Source organism: Chiloscyllium punctatum, chromosome 25, assembly GCF_047496795.1.
Source record: "Chiloscyllium punctatum isolate Juve2018m chromosome 25, sChiPun1.3, whole genome shotgun sequence".
NCBI classification, from domain to species: domain Eukaryota; kingdom Metazoa; phylum Chordata; class Chondrichthyes; order Orectolobiformes; family Hemiscylliidae; genus Chiloscyllium; species Chiloscyllium punctatum.
In genome coordinates this window covers 15,682,035-15,700,578 of record NC_092763.1, presented here as the reverse complement: position 1 = coordinate 15,700,578, position 18,544 = coordinate 15,682,035, and the positions used below count along the sequence as shown (strand labels likewise).

General features: G+C 40.3%; 1 protein-coding gene across 3 annotated transcripts in view; it reads left to right on the top strand.

Moving 5' to 3' along the window:
* The window catches only part of LOC140495715 (2-Hydroxyacid oxidase 2-like), a 44,556-nt gene extending 30,282 nt beyond the window's left edge, over positions 1-14,274 (top strand). For 2 of the 3 annotated variants that reach the window (XM_072594737.1, XM_072594740.1), the window contains exons 6-8: positions 777-935; positions 6,731-6,800; positions 6,908-7,083. In XM_072594737.1, the coding sequence (XP_072450838.1) occupies positions 777-935; positions 6,731-6,800; positions 6,908-6,963 (285 nt within the window). In that variant the 3' untranslated portion in view covers positions 6,964-7,083. Of the gene's footprint in view, positions 1-776; positions 936-6,730; positions 6,801-6,907; positions 7,084-12,326 lie in introns of those variants that run through there. The other variant, XM_072594739.1, reaches the window with a different exon arrangement.
* Positions 14,275-18,544: the final 4,270 nt, after the last annotated feature.

Genomic DNA, 18,544 nt, shown 5'->3' with positions numbered 1-18,544 from the left:
ATAGAGTAAGGGATTTGTCTGGGTGAGATGCTCTTTGGAGAGGCGTTGAGGATTCACTGGACTGAATGACCTACTTCCAAACTGTGGGGAGCCTATGATTCTCTATTTTTGCTGGGCTAAAGGTCTAGAACACCCTCTCGGACAGCATCCATATCACATGGACTTCACCAGTTTGGAGGCATTTCACCTGCACCTTTTGGAGAGCAATTAGAATGAGCAATAAATATTGACAAAATGATGTTTAAACAATGCACTCATATTAATTCTCTGGTTAAGTCTACACAAATATCCAACCTTCAAATGATTTTTTAAGAATTATTCAGCAGGTTAACTTTTATTCTTTCAAAAGAGATCAAGAGCTGTCTCTAGCTGGGCAGAGATCATAGTAAAAAGCTCAAAATATCATGAATAAAGTGTTTTTCAATTACCCAAATAAGTCAAACTCAATTTTCAGTTCTTTTCACTCCTGTCCCTCATAGTTGCATGTTTGTTGCATGTATTGTCAGGTGTTGTATGGCATTTTTGTTTTAGCTGGTACCAGAAATGTTACATTTCAAAATCTTTTTCTGCTTAAAAGAAAGGGTTTTATTTAAAAAAAAATCTCCAGCCTGAACATTTTTAACTGGCATGGAAAATTAAATGCCCACTTAGTGAGGTGGTCATTATGGCACCTGAAAATTTGAAATAACACATGATACTCTTTGTTCCTTGTTATCAGTAACGTACTTGCAGAAGTGTTGATTTGACACTCAAGTAGTTGTACTGCACCATTGCAGATTGAAGTGCTGCCAGAGATTGTCGAAGCCGTGAGGAACCGTGTTGAAGTCTATGTGGATGGTGGAATTCGAAGGGGAACTGATGTCCTGAAAGCTTTAGCGCTTGGTGCCAAGTGTGTTTTCATCGGCCGTCCAGTGATTTGGGGATTAAGCTACAAGGTAAATTATCTTCAATGTGGTTTTATTTCTGTAATTCTCACTTTTAATGTTACTTATTGAGAGATAATGCTTCTACAAGCTCTTTAATGGGTTACTTAGTTTTTGCCTCTTCCTAACACACAACACAACACACACACATCCTTTGTTAACGTTTTGTGCTCAATTGTAACAGAAGCAGTGTAAACAGAAGAAGTGGGCAGTGAGTCAGATGAAACCAGGTATTCACTTAGCAAATAACTATCGGCATTCAACCCAAGTCCTGCGTCCCAGTTAGGTGTTGCTGCATGGAAATAATAAAGAAGACAGATGCTACTGCCGTTTACCAATAAGCTTCTTGAATTTAATGGCTGTAAAATAACAAAATCAAGTAATTTCATACAAAGTCAATCAGTTGGAGGCTGAGGGGTGACCTTATAGAGGTTTACAAAATTATGAGTGGCATGGATAGAGTAAATAGGCAAAGTCTTTTCCCTGGGGTCGGGGAGTCCTGAACTAGAGGGCATAGGTTTATGGGAGAGAGGAAAGATATAAAAGAGACCTAAGGGGCAACTTTTACACACAGAGGGTGGTACAGGTATAGAGTGAGCTGCCAGAGGAAGTGGTGGAGGCTGATACAATTGCAACATTTAAGAGGCATTTGAATGGGTATATGAATAGGAAGGGTTTGGAGGGATATGGGCCGGGTGCTGGCAGGTGGGACTAGATTGGGTTGGGATATCTGATTGACATGGACGGGATGGACTGAAGGGTCTGTTTCCATGCTGTACACCTCTATGACTCTAATATAATGGGATGTTGGGTGTTATAAGTAAACTCTCACAAGGTTAATTAAGAATTTCTCATTAAAATATATGTACAACAAATTCCTCTTTATATCAACGTCACTAAACCTATTTAACTCCTCTGAATTAGCTGCAATTGGAATCCAAAGATTCAGCTAGATTGAGATGGAGGGGGTGTGGATTACATTATCAAAATCAAGTGCAATTATGACCAGAAATCCAGGAGGTACAATTTAGAATTCAACAAAAGATAGCACAAAGATTGCTGACCAACACCACAAATACTGTTGTCAGATTGCCTGATAGCAGTACCAATGGCAGGCTAGCATACCTTCTACCACTTATGATATAAGTTCTGACTTTGTGGTCTTGCTATTATTCCCAAATATCACTGTCTGCAGATTCATTAGAATGTAACCTGAACATTATGGACAGAACAAGCAGAAATTGCATAAATAACTATTCTATGGAAAAGAGAGGGTGATTTATTTGAGATATTCTGGTTTTCAAAGTAATTGATGGGGTAGATCACGTGTAACTTGCCCAATAGTGGAGGGTTTTAAGGCAGAGCCGAACTATTCAGGAGAGAAGTTTGTAAACACATTGTCTTGGAAAGGATGCTAAGTGGTGCTTTGTCCAAAAGAAAATACAGTCGTTTCTAGCTCAATTAGTAATTTATAATGCAATTTGATGGCTTTTTACAGGAATATTAAGGGATTTAAATACAAGGTGTGCGAATGAAATTAAGTTACAGATTAACCATGATCTCACTGAACAGGGAAACAGATTTGAAGGGATTGAATGGCCTTTGTATTCTGGGTGATACAGTTTGGAATATCTCTCTCTGAAGGTGATTGTCTTCTATTAAAGCTCTTTTGTGAATTATGGGCCATGAATTGAGAACAATAAATACTTATTTGATACATTTTTTGTTTTCATTTTGGCAGTGTGGTTTCACTTGGAATCTTGTACTTTATAAAGATTCTGCTCATCTCCTGTGCATTGTTTTGAAAAGAGAAATTTACATCTACATTCACTCAATGATTCAGAAATGAATTACAATCCAGTCAAGTTGAAACAAATTTGTATTGTCATAATTCTTTTCAGCAACACTATGAACCTTCCAAATTTCAGCTGACCATTAGGAAGCAGAATTAATTTGCATAAGTGTAAACTTAATAAGCAAATACATACATAATTGCTGAATATTTATTGAATAACTAATAATTTAATACACTTCAGTTTCAATCTTGTCCATTAGTCAATTTGAACAATTATAATACAATTATTGTATCATAAGAGATACTAACACAATGTAATGGTTGTAAAAGTCTAAATTGAGAATGATGCACTCTGATGCTATATTGATTTTAGAGACTGAAGCGTTTCTAAATTCATTCCTGGGATATGAGCTTCACTGATAGGCCAGTATTTATTGCCTATCCCTAATTGTCCTCAGAAGGTGGTGGTAAATAGCCTTCTTAAACTGCTGCAATCCTTGAGGTGTACATACACCCACAGTGCTGTTAGGGAGGGAGATCCAGGATTTTGATCCAACAACAGTGAGGAAAGTGATATTATTCCAAGTCCTGGAGCAGCTTGTAGTTGATGATGACCCCATGCATCTACGGCCCATGTTGTTCTCGTTTATAGTCACGCAGTTGGAAGGTGCTGATCAAGGGTGATTTGCTGCTGTGCTGAGTCTCAATATTGGTAATTTAGGGTGGCTGTGTATAAATACTTAACAAGCTGCAGTGTCCATTAATCAATCATGCTCTTCATGACCAAATTTTAAGGGAATAAAGGAAATACTTATGAACTGATATTGTGAAACCCTCCTGCTTAATTTAAACCAGCAACACAGCAATGATTTATCCCCATGCAGTAATCTGTGAAAATTCGAGAGGCCAAGAATTATTTAAAGTAAAAATTAACTTTCCTAAAGCATAACAGAGAATAATTAACTAACAACTATTTACAACTTCTTCCTCAAACCTATCTTTTACTTTTCCCTCTATGATACTGGTCCGATAAAAATCCCAATTAAGATTTATAAAACAAAACTTCTTATCTCAAAACCAGGCAGCTTTTGATTCTTCTCTGTATTCCTGTCTTCTTTTCTTCTTCTTGGGGATTCTGCATCACAGGTTACTGATCAATAAAGGTACCTTTAAGAGAGCTATTTTTTCAGGCAATCTCTACATGCTGGTGGCATGGCAGTTCTCCTCTCAACTGTGCAATTCCCCCCCACCCCGTCTTTTACCTCCAAAGCATCCGATTGTGTCATTGGCTTGTAAGATTGCCAATATACTAAATTCAAACTGGATTGGTATTTTCTGGGGTACAATTTAAACTGATTGGCCTAATTCAAATCTGTTTTTGTCTCCAAGCAACTAGCTACCCTAACTGCTTGGCAAAAAGTTTACATTATATCTTTTTTCAGAACACTTGGTGCTGTCAGGTAGTCCTGTTGCTTTTAACTCTCTTAAAGGTACAGTATACCCACATCTTCATAACATATAACTTTCAGCAGAAAATGCTGACAGCTATTCATTTACATTATGAGAACAGACTTCAAGGAGATTTGAATAGGCTAAGTGAATGGGCAAGAATGTGGCACATGGATGAAACATGAATAGGCTTGAAGGCAGAAAGGCAGAGTATTTCTTAAATGGTGAGAGATTAGAAAACGTTGTTGTCCAATGGGACCTGGGTATCCTTGTTCATGACTCACTAAAAGCTAGCATGCAGATGCAGCAAGCAATTAGGAATGTTTGAGTTTCTTTACATGGAGATTTCAGGACAGGAATGGACATTTTCTTGTAATTGCATAGAGCCTTAGTAAAGCTATAGCTGAGTATTATGCATAGTTTTGGTCTCTTATCCAAGTACAGATATACTTGTTATTAAGAGAGAGTGCAACAGAGGTTCACCAGATTAATCCACAAAATGGTGGGACTACCATGTGAGAAGAGATTAAGAAATCTCAGCCTGTATTCTCCAGAGTTGCAAAACATGAGAGGTGACCTTATCGAATTGCACAAAATTATTACTGGCTAGCACTGTTTCCAATATCAGCATTTCAAAAACAAATGAAGTTGTAATGACCTTAAGCGATATGGGGATGGAGAAAAACAGTCATAGAGGTAGATGATCAGGAATAATCTGTTTGATTGTTGAACCAGGCTTGAATGGCCTACTGCTATTTCCTATGTAATCTAAAATTAACATCCTATTTTACCATGATGAGTTATACCAATAAATGTACATTAAAGATGAATTGCCCCATTCAACATTCCATGAGACTATCAGATAACAACTAGAACATGTATCTTGCACAAACTTCAACTTCAGTGAGTGTTGGAGCTTTTGGAAGAAGCCGTTGTGGAGCAAGTCATTTGTTAATTTGTCAGCATTATTGAAAATTCTGACAATCATCAATTTAAATGCCACCATTTGAGACAAACTAAGCATAATGAACATATTGTATCTTCTGGATTGAATGGGTATCTTGTCACACTTCGCCAAAGGTGCTCTTTCAAACAATAAAAAGGAAAGGATCAATATTGCTCTTCTCCTGAGCATAGGTGTTATTCCCGCAACGTGTAATACATCTGTACATTTGTGTTCATATTGGTTTGATAGCCACAATAGTACTCCATCATAGTTGCATTGGCCATTAGCTTCAGGGTTCTTTGGTCTGCTACCCAGCAGGAGTTGGGTGCTCTTTCAGCCCTATCAAGTTTGCTTTATCTGAGAAAAACGTAACCTTTGACTCATTGTCCAGACCCTTCACGAACCACCTGATCAGAACACGATCCACTATCATTGATTATTTAATAACAGCTTTGCAGATATGCATTTATATGGTTAAGAAAGATAGTCATGAGAGACAAGAATTGATAATGCAGCAAGTATATTTATTTTTATTTATGTTACATAACATTCACTAGATCCTTAACATGTTAAATAGCAAATGAGCTTCTCTTACTGAAACATTTATGCTGATTTTTAATAAGTTAATCTATTGTTTGATCCATAATTAGCAATTCAATTCTCATGATCATATTGACAGTGCTCCTGTGCCCTTGTGGTTTCTAAGAAAGTGTTCTTTTATATTTTCATTCAGTGTGTAATTCTCTTATTATCTTTGCACTGCTACACTGAGATGTGTCGCAACAAGTTAGTGATCCAATAAAGCAAAACTACAGATGTCCTGTCAGAGTTATGACAAAATGCAAAGCCTAATCTGCTGAGAGGGCATGGGGCCTTTGATTTGATTCCATACTTGATTAACTCAGCCTTTCATCCTTCTGAGGTTGGGAAAATGAGGGCTACATCTTAAAATCTGATCAGGAATAGGCAAATGGAGGTCTGCGCTCTGCTTGTTATTCTGTTACATGTGTCCTGAATCTTTGATAATAGAGAAGGAGATCACATTGCAACCAACAACTGTTTCACTTGATGCATACTGACCACTGAAGATAACATTTCTGTAAAAGACTATGATATTTTTCCCTCATCTATTTAATTTTCCATCTATTCCGCTGTGGGCTGTGGTGACAGGAGGATGGCAATAGTTTTGTTGAAATTATGAAATCGCTGGAGAACTGGGAGCAGGTGGATGAATATCCTTGAAATACAAATACTGATCCATAATTTTAGTGACCTTCATTTTCAACTGTGTACATTAATTCACCTTGATCGCTTAAATAGCAGGTCCTCCAAGCCAACTTAAGAAATTAGTATTTCTTAAAACAAATGACTTCTTAAAAGCAGAAACGAAAGCTTCATGAAATGAAATATAATATCATAACACTTGTTAAAGCATATATAAAGTTTCCATTTTCAATTCAATATACTTTATTTAAAAACTATTAGGAGGAGAGATATCTTTCTCCAACTCAGTTGCAACTTCACTTGTCTGCAATTCTGGTTCAGCCTGAAGACAAAACTGTTCAACAAAAGAGAGGCTACTGTAAAAGCTAATAATTTCTTGCATTTTCACAACAGGGTGAAGAAGGAGTTAAACGTGTGCTTCAAATATTAAAAAGCGAGCTTCATACAGCAATGGCTCTATCTGGTACGATATCTAAAAGCACTCAATTAACAAGATATTCTGAAAATATATTGATGTCTGCAATGTACAGCTTGACCTTAAGTCACTTTCAACTTTTTTTTCCATTGCAGGATACAAAACTCTGTCTGAGATTGACAGGACACTGGTGAAATTTGCAAAGTTGTAGGAATGGATCAGCATTAATGATTAGAAACAAAACTTCAAAAATGAGTATGTTCCATGGTTTGCACAAAGTGATTAACTGTAGAGATTAGGACCTTTCACTGATTAAAATCGTGTAACTCTTGTTTATTTTCTTTGCTCAGTTAATTGCTTAGATTAGATTAGATTCCCTACTGTATGGAAACAGGCACTTCGGCCCACCGACACTCCAAAGAGTAACCCACCCCGACCCTATATTCACCCTTGCCTAATGCACCTAACACTATGGGCAATCTAGGAAGGGAGGAAACTGGAGCACCCAGAGGAAACCCACACAGACACTGGGAGAATGTGCAAACTCCACACAGGCAGTTGCCTGAGGGTGGAATCGAACTCGGGTCCCTGGTGCCAAGAGGCAGCAGTGCTAACCACTGAGCCACCGTACCGCCCACAAAATTAATTGGGCATTTAAGCACAAAGCAACTTAAGAAGGGCTTGTCTGGGATTAGTTGGTGTCCAGCATTTGTTGTTTTCACACATGCAAACATCTGATAAAACCACAGGTCACTTGAATTATTTTGTATCCAACATCATGTTCAATTATCCTTAGGACTGGATCATCTTTAATTTCTGGAAGGTTGGAGATGAAAGATGGACAGGATAGGGTGACTGCGTGAATTTATGATGGAATCTTGATCCACCATATTTCTGATCTATTTCTGATCTTGATCTGGATGAAGGGCAGACTTGAGAGGGTGTTGCTGGAAAAGTACAGCAGGTCAGGCAGCATCCGAGGAGCAGGAAAATCGACGTTTCGGGACCTGAGCCCTTCATCAGTCAAGGGCAGACTGCTTGCCCTCCCCATTATCCATTCTAATTATGTACAGAATAAAAGATTGTTTTACTCATACTGGCAGAAGAAAAAAAATTATCCTGAACCTCATTCTCTCAAAACAATCCCCACAATTCAACTGTCAGCTTGAGTACAACTGACAATGTACTTTCACACCAACAAGAAATTGTCTTTACATAGCAGCTTTAAGATAATGAAATACTCCAAGGTGATTCATAGGAGCTTCAGAAAGCAAACAAGAAGCTGTGAAGGACATACAATCATGTCACCTTATGAACAAGTAGCAGTAGTAGGCCATTCAGCTCCTTGAGCCTGCTTTGCTATTCTACAAGAACATGGTTGATCTGATTGTAACCACAAATCCATACTCCTACCTATCCTGATAACCTTTCACTCCCATTGTTTACCAAGAATCAATCCATCTTTGAACTTTAAAATATTGACATATTCTGCATCCACCACCTTTTCACGGAAAGAGTTCCAAAGACTCACAACCTTCTATGAGAAATAACTTTTCCACATCACTATTCAATGGGTGATCCCTTATTTTTAAATAGTGACTATTGGTTCTAAATTCTCCAACTACAGCAAACAGCCATTCCACATCTTTCTTATCAAGATCCTTCAGAATCTTCTATGTTTCAATCAATTTGCCTTTTACTTTTCTAAATACAAACCTAGCCTTTCCTCATGAGACAGCTCTTGGAAAGAAAAAAAAAGCAAGATATGTGAAAAGTGCAGGGAGGGAATTCCAAAGCTTGCAGTCGAGTGGCTGAAGACGCAATGATCATGATGAACTAATTAAAATTGAGATTATGCCAGAGACCAGAACTGAAGGAGAACAGTTCATTCTGGAAGGTTTTGGGGTTGGATGAGATTACAAGGAAGAGTGACACCTTGGCAGGAATTAATAATAGGAATGAGAATTTTAACATCAAGTCGTCACTTGACTGGGAAGCAATGTAGATGAATCAGTACAGGGACGACAAAGAAACAGGGCTTGCTGGGAATTAACAGATGGGTAGCACAGATCTGTGGACATGAAGCTTACACATGGCAAAATGTGAGATCAGGAAGAACTGTGTTAGATTAGATGACTCTAGAGGTAACAAAATAATTACCTGAGGATTTCAACAGTAGATGATCTGTAGTGGGGAAATCAGGTGATTTTACAGACAAAGAAGTTGGAAGACTAGTGGAAAATAGTGCAGAAGCTCAAGGCATCTGTACAGGCCCGATATTTCCTTGGCACCAATTCATCTTTTGTTCAGAGTCTGCACTCTGAATGGGGACAGAAAAAAATAAATCACATAAAGTAACAAACAAACACATATGGTGAGGAAAATAATCATCCAAAGCTATTGCACAAAGACAAAGGGAACAATTGCTAATGAACCAACAAAGATGTTGAGTGAGGTGATCAAATACCTGGTCAAAGAAATGGGTGTTAAAAGCAGGTGGAGAAACAGAGTAATTCAGGGAAATTTGGAAACACGATTAAGCCCTAGGTACAGGTTACAGACTTTAATGATGAACAAAGGGAGAGAAGCAGCAGAAGAGACCAGAGCCATTAAAATAGAATGATCAAAATGATTATAACACTGGAGGAAATTACAGAGTTGGAGAGACATAAGGTCTTTGAGAAGTTCAAAAATCATAAAACCTAAGCGAGCTGGGTAAGACCAGCACTCTTCCTGACTGAAGAGCAATGTGTCGAAAATAAAACAAGTAACTGTGGAATTGTCATCTCTATCCCACAAGATGGTGCTGTGTAACTTTCTATTCTCGTCTGACAATGGCCACCTTCCCCAGTTGCCATTTTAAGAAGGAGGGATGCTGGAAAAGTGCTTATCCTGTTTACTGTAAAAAAAATTACAGACATTCATGTTCTTCATTTGGTTGAAAACTGCTTTCATAATTGTTAGCCAATGGCAGAAATTATTTTACAACTAATTCATAAAGTTGTACAAGCTGTTCTGAATGCATCAAAATGTTATAAAAGCTATTCTGAATGCATCAGCAAGACTTTATGTGAAAGAATATTCAGTATCACCACCATTCAGAGCGCTGTATGATCAGCTTGGTTTATTGTAAGATCTGAAGACTTGGGCTGGAATTTACTCTGCCGATGGGTTTGAAGATAGGTGGTGGAATAAGAACATATAAATGCAGCAGCCCACAGGGAAAGAAAGAGGAACACTTGTAGTGGTGATTCTGGACCTCCATTATGAAGTATACGAGATGGCTTGGACCAGTATGCCTCTTTCAGATGTATTACAAGACTTTCCTTCTGTGAGGTGCCCTTCCCACCACCCCTCACCCAGGATTTGTCTGAAATTTTACAAGTGCCTGGGTAGGTCCTTATATTCTCGAATCTATGTTGCCTTAATTGCTCAATTAATGGCAATGTAAGGGCTTCATCCTAACCTTATCAAGTTTCACAAGAGTGGGGAGACCAGAAAATATGATAAGATTAGACGCGTGGGTCCATATCAGACAAGAAGTGGTGGACCTCCTATGTGAATTCTCTGGACCTCTGAGAGACTCAGCTTCCACTTTGACCCTTCCCCTAGTCTCTTGAATCCTACCCTCTACCAATCCATCTTAGCCCTACCACCACCACCTGCATCCATCCCCATCCCAAACCCCAATATATAAGCAAACTCCTCCTCTTGGTGGGACTGCCTGTTGTCCAGCAGTGACCCAAAACCCCTGAATCATAACACAGAGTCTAGAGAACTGTCAGCCAACCTGGTGGATTACAACTATCTAGGTGGGACTTCCTCCAGAGAAACTGGCTGTAAAGCAATTAAAGCTGCTCCCAGTGTAGCTGCAGGGCAACTATTGGAATTGGGGGTCAGGGAATCCAGTGCACAATGTAATTCCATCCCTTATTACAGGGTTGGATACATCTGAGCCAGACGTGCAAAGTTTCTCTGATGTCAAGCTTAAATGCCTGGGCTAACAAAATTAATTCCTTTGTAAACATGCTCCAGCTATTTGTAACTCAATTTGCAACAGTATATTACCTCAAAAAAATGCACTCAATGAAGTCTTTTTCATGAATGGGAGGAAAGTAGTTGAACCTTAATTCAGAATCTTTTTTAAAAACTTCTGTTGTAGATGACATATGAGAAAAAATTTACAATGCAGGGTCCTATGTTTATATTTCATTATGAACTCATATTATAATATGTCTTGTAGCTCAGTTCATTTCCTGGATGTTGCCAATAGAAGAGTTCCTGTACAGTGCTGCTTTTAATTGCTGTTGCATTCAACAAGAATCGGGTGTGTGCACTTCACATCCTGAAATAATGAAGAACAACGCCTAATGTTAAAGTTCTTCAAAACTAAACCAAATTCTGCTGTTAGATTAGATTCCCTACAGTGTGGAAACACGCCCTTTGGCCCAACAAGTCCACACCGACCCTCTGAAGAGTAACTCATCCAGACCCATTTCCCTCTGACTAATGCACCGAACACAATGGGCAATTTAGAACAGCTAATTCACCTGGCCTGCACATCTTTGGACTGTGGGAGGAAACCAGCGCACCCAGAGGAAACCCTGGGGAGAATGTACAAACTCCACACAGACAGTCGCCCAAGGCTGGAATCATGTAGCAGTGCTAACCACTGTGCCACCATGTGTTACAGTTTATCAGTAACATGTTCTTTTAACAAATGTATATTCAACCTGGTAACTCAGCCACGCAGCTCTCTTTTCTAGATATTTTCACAATTATACATTCTGCTGAATAAATATGGATGAAATTTGTAGCTAAGACAAAGTGTACATTTGGATTATATGTCCAACCACGAAGAACATCGTCTTCCCTCTCAGGTTGATGTTAAAAACATCATGGCACTATTCCAACACATCAGGTGCCTTCCTAATGCCCTGGTTACTATGTATCTCTATTTCAACATCAATAAAAATCAATTACATGGTCAGATATCTTATTATTGTGTATGGCACCTTGCTGTGAGCAGTAACTGTGATATAATATCTTGCATTAAAACAATGCCTACAAATTGGCTGAAGAACATTTTGTGAGGTCCTGATGACATGAAAGATGCTTAACAAATGTAGAGTATTTTTCAACCTCTGAATTCTCACTGCCGCTTAAGGGCGGCACCGTGACTCAGTGGTCAGCACTGCTACCTCACAGAACCAGGGTCCCAGGTTCAATTCCATCCTCGGGTGACTGTCTGTGTGGAGTTTGCACATTCTCCACATGTCTGCATGGGTTTCCTCCGGGTGCTCTGGTTTCCTTCCACTGCCCAAAGATGTGCAGGTCATGTGAAGTGGCCATGTCCCATAGTGTTAGGTCAATTAGTCAGAGGGAAATGGGTCTGTATGAGTTACTCTTCGGAGTGTCGGTGTGGACTGGTTGGGCTGAAGGGCCTGTTCCCACACTGTAGGGAATCTAATCTAATCTAATCATATAAAGTCAAAATGGATTTTAAGAGTGGTTGCGGGAGTTTGCTGTTTGCAAATTGCTTGATGCTCCTCCTACAATATTGTTTCTACACAGATTGTCACTTCCTAACTAGATTGCAAGAATATAGAGCAGAATCCCTGCAGTGTGGAAGCAGGCCATTCAGCCCATCGAGTCTATACTGATCCTCTGACGAGCAACCCACCCAGACCATCTCTGCACTTTCCATGGCTAATCCACCGAACCTGCACGTTCCTGGACTGTGGGAGGAAACCTGAGCACTTGGAGAAAACACACGAAGACACAAGGAGAATGCGCAAACTCCACACAGTCACCCATGGGTAGAATGGAACCCAAGTCCCTGGCACTATGTGCCATCGTGCGAATGTGGGCCTAATTTAGTTTGGAAAACCTGGTCGCCTTGGATGAACTAGACCAAGGGAATGTTTCTGTGCTGTATGACCTTCTGATTCAGAGATCTCACAACTTGCCACACCATCTCAGGTGAAATTTACTCTGAAAACAGGAGTTTTGCCCTGGCAGATAACTGCAAGATGGACCAGCCCACTGCCCCATTCACAGATCAGCAGCAGCCACAGGGGATGATGGGTGCCAAGGCATGCTATTGAAAAGGCAGGGTCTCAGTACTCTGGTATTTCATTCCAATTGCTTTGTTAAAGATTTGACTCTGTAGCCCTCAGCTCTCGCACCCACCACCTAGTTCCCCTATCCTCTTCATCCACCCCCAGGGCCTACTCATGCTAATTCACACCAACCCATTCTTCTTCAACATTTCATGATATCCTTTATAAATATTATTTCAAATTAATAACAACTCATGGAAACTCATCCACCAGTGCCAGAGACCCAGGTTCAATTCCCACCTCAGGCAACTGTCTGTGTGGTGTTTGCACATTCTCCCCGTGTCTGCGTGGGTTTCCTCCGGGTGCTCCAGTTTCCTCCCACAGTCCCAAAAATGTGCAGGTTAGGTGAACTGGCCATGCAAAATTGCCCATAGTGTCAGGTGAAGGGGAAAAGGTAGGGGAATAGGTCTGGATGGGTTGCCCTTCAGAGGGTCAATGTGGACTTGTTGGGCCAAAGGACCTGTTTCTACACTATAGGGAATCTAATCTAATCTAATCTTTTACCCTCCATGTCAATTCTGCCAGTATCCACCAAGGGCTGACTTCAAGAGTCATGTTGAAATGAAACAAACTAAAATTTTACCAATCTATTACATACTCCAGCCTTCACTCTAATAAAAAACACTTCATATCAATCTCCTCAAATACATAAACTTTTCTAAAAACTAAAGACTTGTGTTCATAACCTACCAGAGACAGTTAATCCTTTAATCTTTTTAAAGTATAAATCAAATTGAGACATTTGTAGGTTGTGAAAATAGTCAATTAGTAACAAGTAGATAAAGGGTAATGTCAACAAATAGCTATTGTAACTTCAAAAGCAGATTTATTTGAGCCCCCAGTGATACAGTAGTCCATTTACAACATTTTACAAAGCTGGAGATTTAAATGACCCTATAGCAGGAGAGTTTTTCAACCCATCACTGACAAAGGCAGCTATTTTTAACTGTTAAAGGTTTTCGGATTAAAATAATTTCACAACTTGACTATTTGACAGTCTAATTGGATGACAAGGGCATTTATGACAACTGTAAAATTTCATAAGTCCTGGGTTAAGGACTTTGCTACCATGAAAACAGGATATGTCTGAATTCGGCACTGAGTTAAAATGGCCCTGCTGTGCTTGGGTTTCACTCCTACAGCCCTTTCTACTATCAGAGAAAATAGCTGCTATTGTAAATGGGTGTAGGATATCCCAATCTGACCCCCATTCACCAATTTGGAGTCTTAGTGGTACCTCCACAACTTGGAAAAATTCTGGGACTAAATTTCCAAACCTCTTCGTTGGCTGTAACTTGATGTAGGATGTCTACTTTGATATGATTTTGTTTTCTGCTTTTTTGAATTGTACAAATATGCAACAAAGATTTGTCATGATGGTACTTAAGGGTTAGGGTACTTAAGGGTTAGGCTTAAGATTATGTTATGTCTAAATGAATTGGTAGTAACTTTATTGCCTTTAAACTTGGATTTTAGATTTCTTGCTTCCAAAGGATGTTCTGTTATGTCTCACAGTTAGTATGTATGACTTGAAGGTGCCAGTGTTGGACTGGAGTGGACAAAATTAAAAATCAGAGTCGAGAAAGTGGTGCTGGAAAAGCACAGCAGGTCAGGCAGCATCTGAGGAGCAGAAGAATGGAGCAGGAATGATGAAGGACTCATGACCGAAATGTCAATTCTCCTGCTCCTCTGATGTTGCCTGACCTGCTGTGCTTTTCCAGCACCACACTCTCGACTCTGATCTCCAGCATCTGCAGTCCCCACTTCCTCAAATTAATAATCACACAACACTAAGTTATAGTCCAATAGGTTTATCTGGAAACACTAGCTTTCAGAGTGCTGTTCCTTCATCAGGTGGTTCATCCTGAAGGAGTGGTGTTCTGAAAGCTAGTGCTTCCAAATAAACCTGTTGGACTATAACCTGGTGTTGTGTGATTGTTTAAGCTAGCATGTAGTATACCTTTAAGAGAGATGCACATGACATCATCATCGCCATAGATCATGTGACCTGAGAGTATAAAATTCTAAGACTCCAACTTAACTGGGGCTATATGAAGTATGGCATATTGATGAAATATGTGACTGCTGAAAACCAAGTAGCTTAATATTATCCATGAAACAGAAGCACTGCTAGAGGCGGAATCCACACCACAGTGGCAGAATAAAGGGGAAAAGTGAGCTAGGAGGCACTGTCTCCTGTCTCCCAAATCTGAGAGATCAGTTAGCTGTAGCCAAATATTAAGCAATATCTGGAATGTCAGATTTTTGACCATATTTCTGTTGCCAGAAATTTGGGATGGGATATCAACAGATCTTCAAATCATATACCATCTCATCAAGGTGTGTAATGAATTCCTTAAGCACCTGAGATTGGGTCCTATATGTTGTTGCAAAAACCTTTGCCCCTCATATGTGGCATTGACTTTCAGTTAGGCATTAGGATCTTGATGCCCAGGTAATTTTTGTATCACAATCCTGTGTCATACGTGTTGCTCAATAACATAGAACATAGAACAATAAAGTGCAGAACAGGCCCTCCAATCCCTCTACCAATAAAACCTAACACAGTATGCCTTCTTAACAGCACTATCCACCTGGGTGGCAACTTTCAGGGATCTATGTACATGGACACCAAGATCACTCTGCACATCCACACTACCAAGAATCTTTCCATTGACCCAGTATCCTGCCTTCCTGTTATTCTTCCCAAAGTGAATCGCCTCACATTTATCTGCATTGAACTCTATTTGCCATGTTTTAGGCCAGTTCTGCAGTTTATCCAAGTCCTCCTGCAACCTGCAACATTCTTCCACACTGTCCACCACTCCACTGACTTTAGTATCATCTGCAAATTTACTAAGCCATCCACTTATGCCTGCGTCCAAGTCATCTACAAAGATGACAAACAGCAATAGTCCCAAAACAGATCCTTATGGCACACCACTAGTAACCGGACTCCAGGCTGAATATTTTCCATCAACCACCACTCGTTGTCTTCTTACAGAAAGCGAGTTTCTAATCCAAACCGCTAAATCACCATCAATCCCATGCCTCCACAGTTTCTCCAGTAGTTTCCATGTGGAACCTTATCAAAGGCTTTGCTGAAGTCCATTTACACCACGTCAACTGCCCTACCCTCATCCACATGCTTGGTCACTTTTTCAAAACAATCAATGAGGTTTGTGAGACACCATCTGCCTTTGATGAATCCAGGTTGACTACCTCCAATCAAATTGTTGCTTGCGAGATGATTATAAATCCTATTTCTCATAATCCTTTCCAAAACTTTTCCTACAACAGACATAAGGCTCACTGGTCTATAATTACCTGGATCACTGCTACTGCCATTCTTGCACAAGGGCACAACATTTGCAAATTTAGTTCTTTGGTACTAAATCTGTAGATAATGACAATTCAAAGATCAAGGCCAAAGACTCGGCCATCTCCTCCCTAGTTTCCCAGAGAATTTTCAGAAAGATCCCATCCGACCCAGGGGATTTATCTACTTTCACACCTTCTGGAATTGATAACACCTCCTTCTTACTAGCCTCAATCCTTTCTAGTCTAATAGCCCATATCTCAGTCTTCTCCTCTACAATATTCTCCTTTTCCTGAGTAAAAACAGATGAGAAATATTCATTTAGCATCTCTCTAATCTCCACAGGGTCCACACACAACTTCCCACTTCTGCCTTTGACAGCCCTATTCCTACCCTCGACATCCTTTTATTCCTCACACACCCATAGAAAGATTTAGGGTTCTCCTTTATTCTACCTGCTGAAGACTGCTCATGTCCCCTCCTTGCTCTTCTTAACTCTCTCTTTAAATGCTTCCTCACTGCTCTAACTCTCCATTGCTTCATCTGAACCATCTTGTCTCAACGTCATATAAGCCTCCCTTTTCTGCTTAACAAGAGATGCAATTTCTTTAGTAAATCACAGTTCCCTTGCCTTATCATTTCCTCCTTGCTTGACAGGGACATACCTATCAAAGACACGCAATATCTGTTCCTTAAACTAGCTCCACATTTCGATTGTCCCCATCTCCCTGCATTTTGCTACGCTATTCTATGCCCCCTAAGTCTTACCTAATCACATTATAATTGCTCTTCCCCCATCAATAACACTTGTCTTGTGGCATGTAGCTAACCCTTTCTATTGCTAAACTAAACATAATTGAATTATGGTCACTCCCTCCAAAGTGTTCACCTATCACTAAATCAAACACCCAGCCTGGTTCATTACCAAGTACTAGATCCAACGTGGCCTCCCCTCTTGTCCGACATTTGACATACTGTGTCAGGAAACCCTCCTGCACACATTGGACAAAAACTGATCCATCCGACGTACTAGTGTTATAGCATTTCTAGTCAATGTTGGGGAAGTTAAAGTCCCCCATAATGACCATCGTGTTCCTATCACTCCTTCCCAGAATAATTTTGCCAATCCTCTGCTCCACATCCCTGGTACTTTGCGGAGGCCTGTAAAAAAACTCCCGGCAGTGTGACCTTTCCTTTCCTGTTTCTAACCTCAGTAGACAAGTCCTTGTCAAATTTCTTTCAGCCACTGTTATACCATCCTTGACTAATAAAGTCACATCTCCCCCCACCTTCCCTGATCTTAATGAAAGACCTAAACCCTGAAACCTGTAACATCCATTCCTGACCTTGCTCTATTCGTGACTCAGTAATGGCCACAACATCAAAGTTCCAGGTATCTATCCATGCTGCAAGCTCACCTACTTATCCTGGATACTCCTGGCATTGAAGTAGACACACTTCAAACAGCTTGCTGTCTGCCAGCACACTCCTGTGACTGTGAAATTTGCCCATGTCCTCCCTACTCACATCCTCCTGTGCACTGGAACTACACCACAGGTTCCCATTCCCCTGCTGAGTTAGTTTAAACCCACTCGAAGAGCACTCACAAATTTCCCACCCAGGATATTAGTACCCCCCCGGTTCAGGTGAAGACTGTCCTGTTTGAAGATGTTCCACCTTCCCCAGAATGAGCCCCCGTTATCCATGTACCTGAAACCCTCCCTCCTGCACCATTCCTGCAGCCATGTGTTCAGCTGATATCTCTCCCTGTTCTATGCCTCGTTATCATGTGGCACGTGTAACAAACCAGAGATAACAACTCTGTTTGTGCTCGCTCTCAACTTCCATCCCAGCTCCCTGAAATCCTGCCTTACATCCCTATCCCTCTTTCTACCTATGTCATCGGTAGCTATGTAGACCATGATTTGGGGCTGGTCACCCTCTGCCTTCAGGACTCCAAAGACATGATCCATGACATCACGGACACTGGCACCTGGGAGGCAACACACCAACCGTGAGTCTCTTTCGTTCCCAACAAACCTTCTATCTGACCCTCTAACTATTGAGTCCCCCGTGACTAACACTCTTCTCTTTTCCTCCCTTCCCTTCTGTGCAACAGGGACAGACTCTGTGCCAGAGACTTGCACCCCAGTGCTTGCCCCAGTAAGTTGTCTCCCCCAACAGTATCTAAAATGGTATACTTGTTTTTCAGGGAAACGACCACAGGAGATCTCTGCACTGACTCTTTTTACCCTTTCCAACAGTTACCCAGCTTTCTTCATGCCTAGGAGTCACAACTTCCCTGTCACTCTTATCTAACACAGACCCTACCTCCTGAATGACCCAAAGTT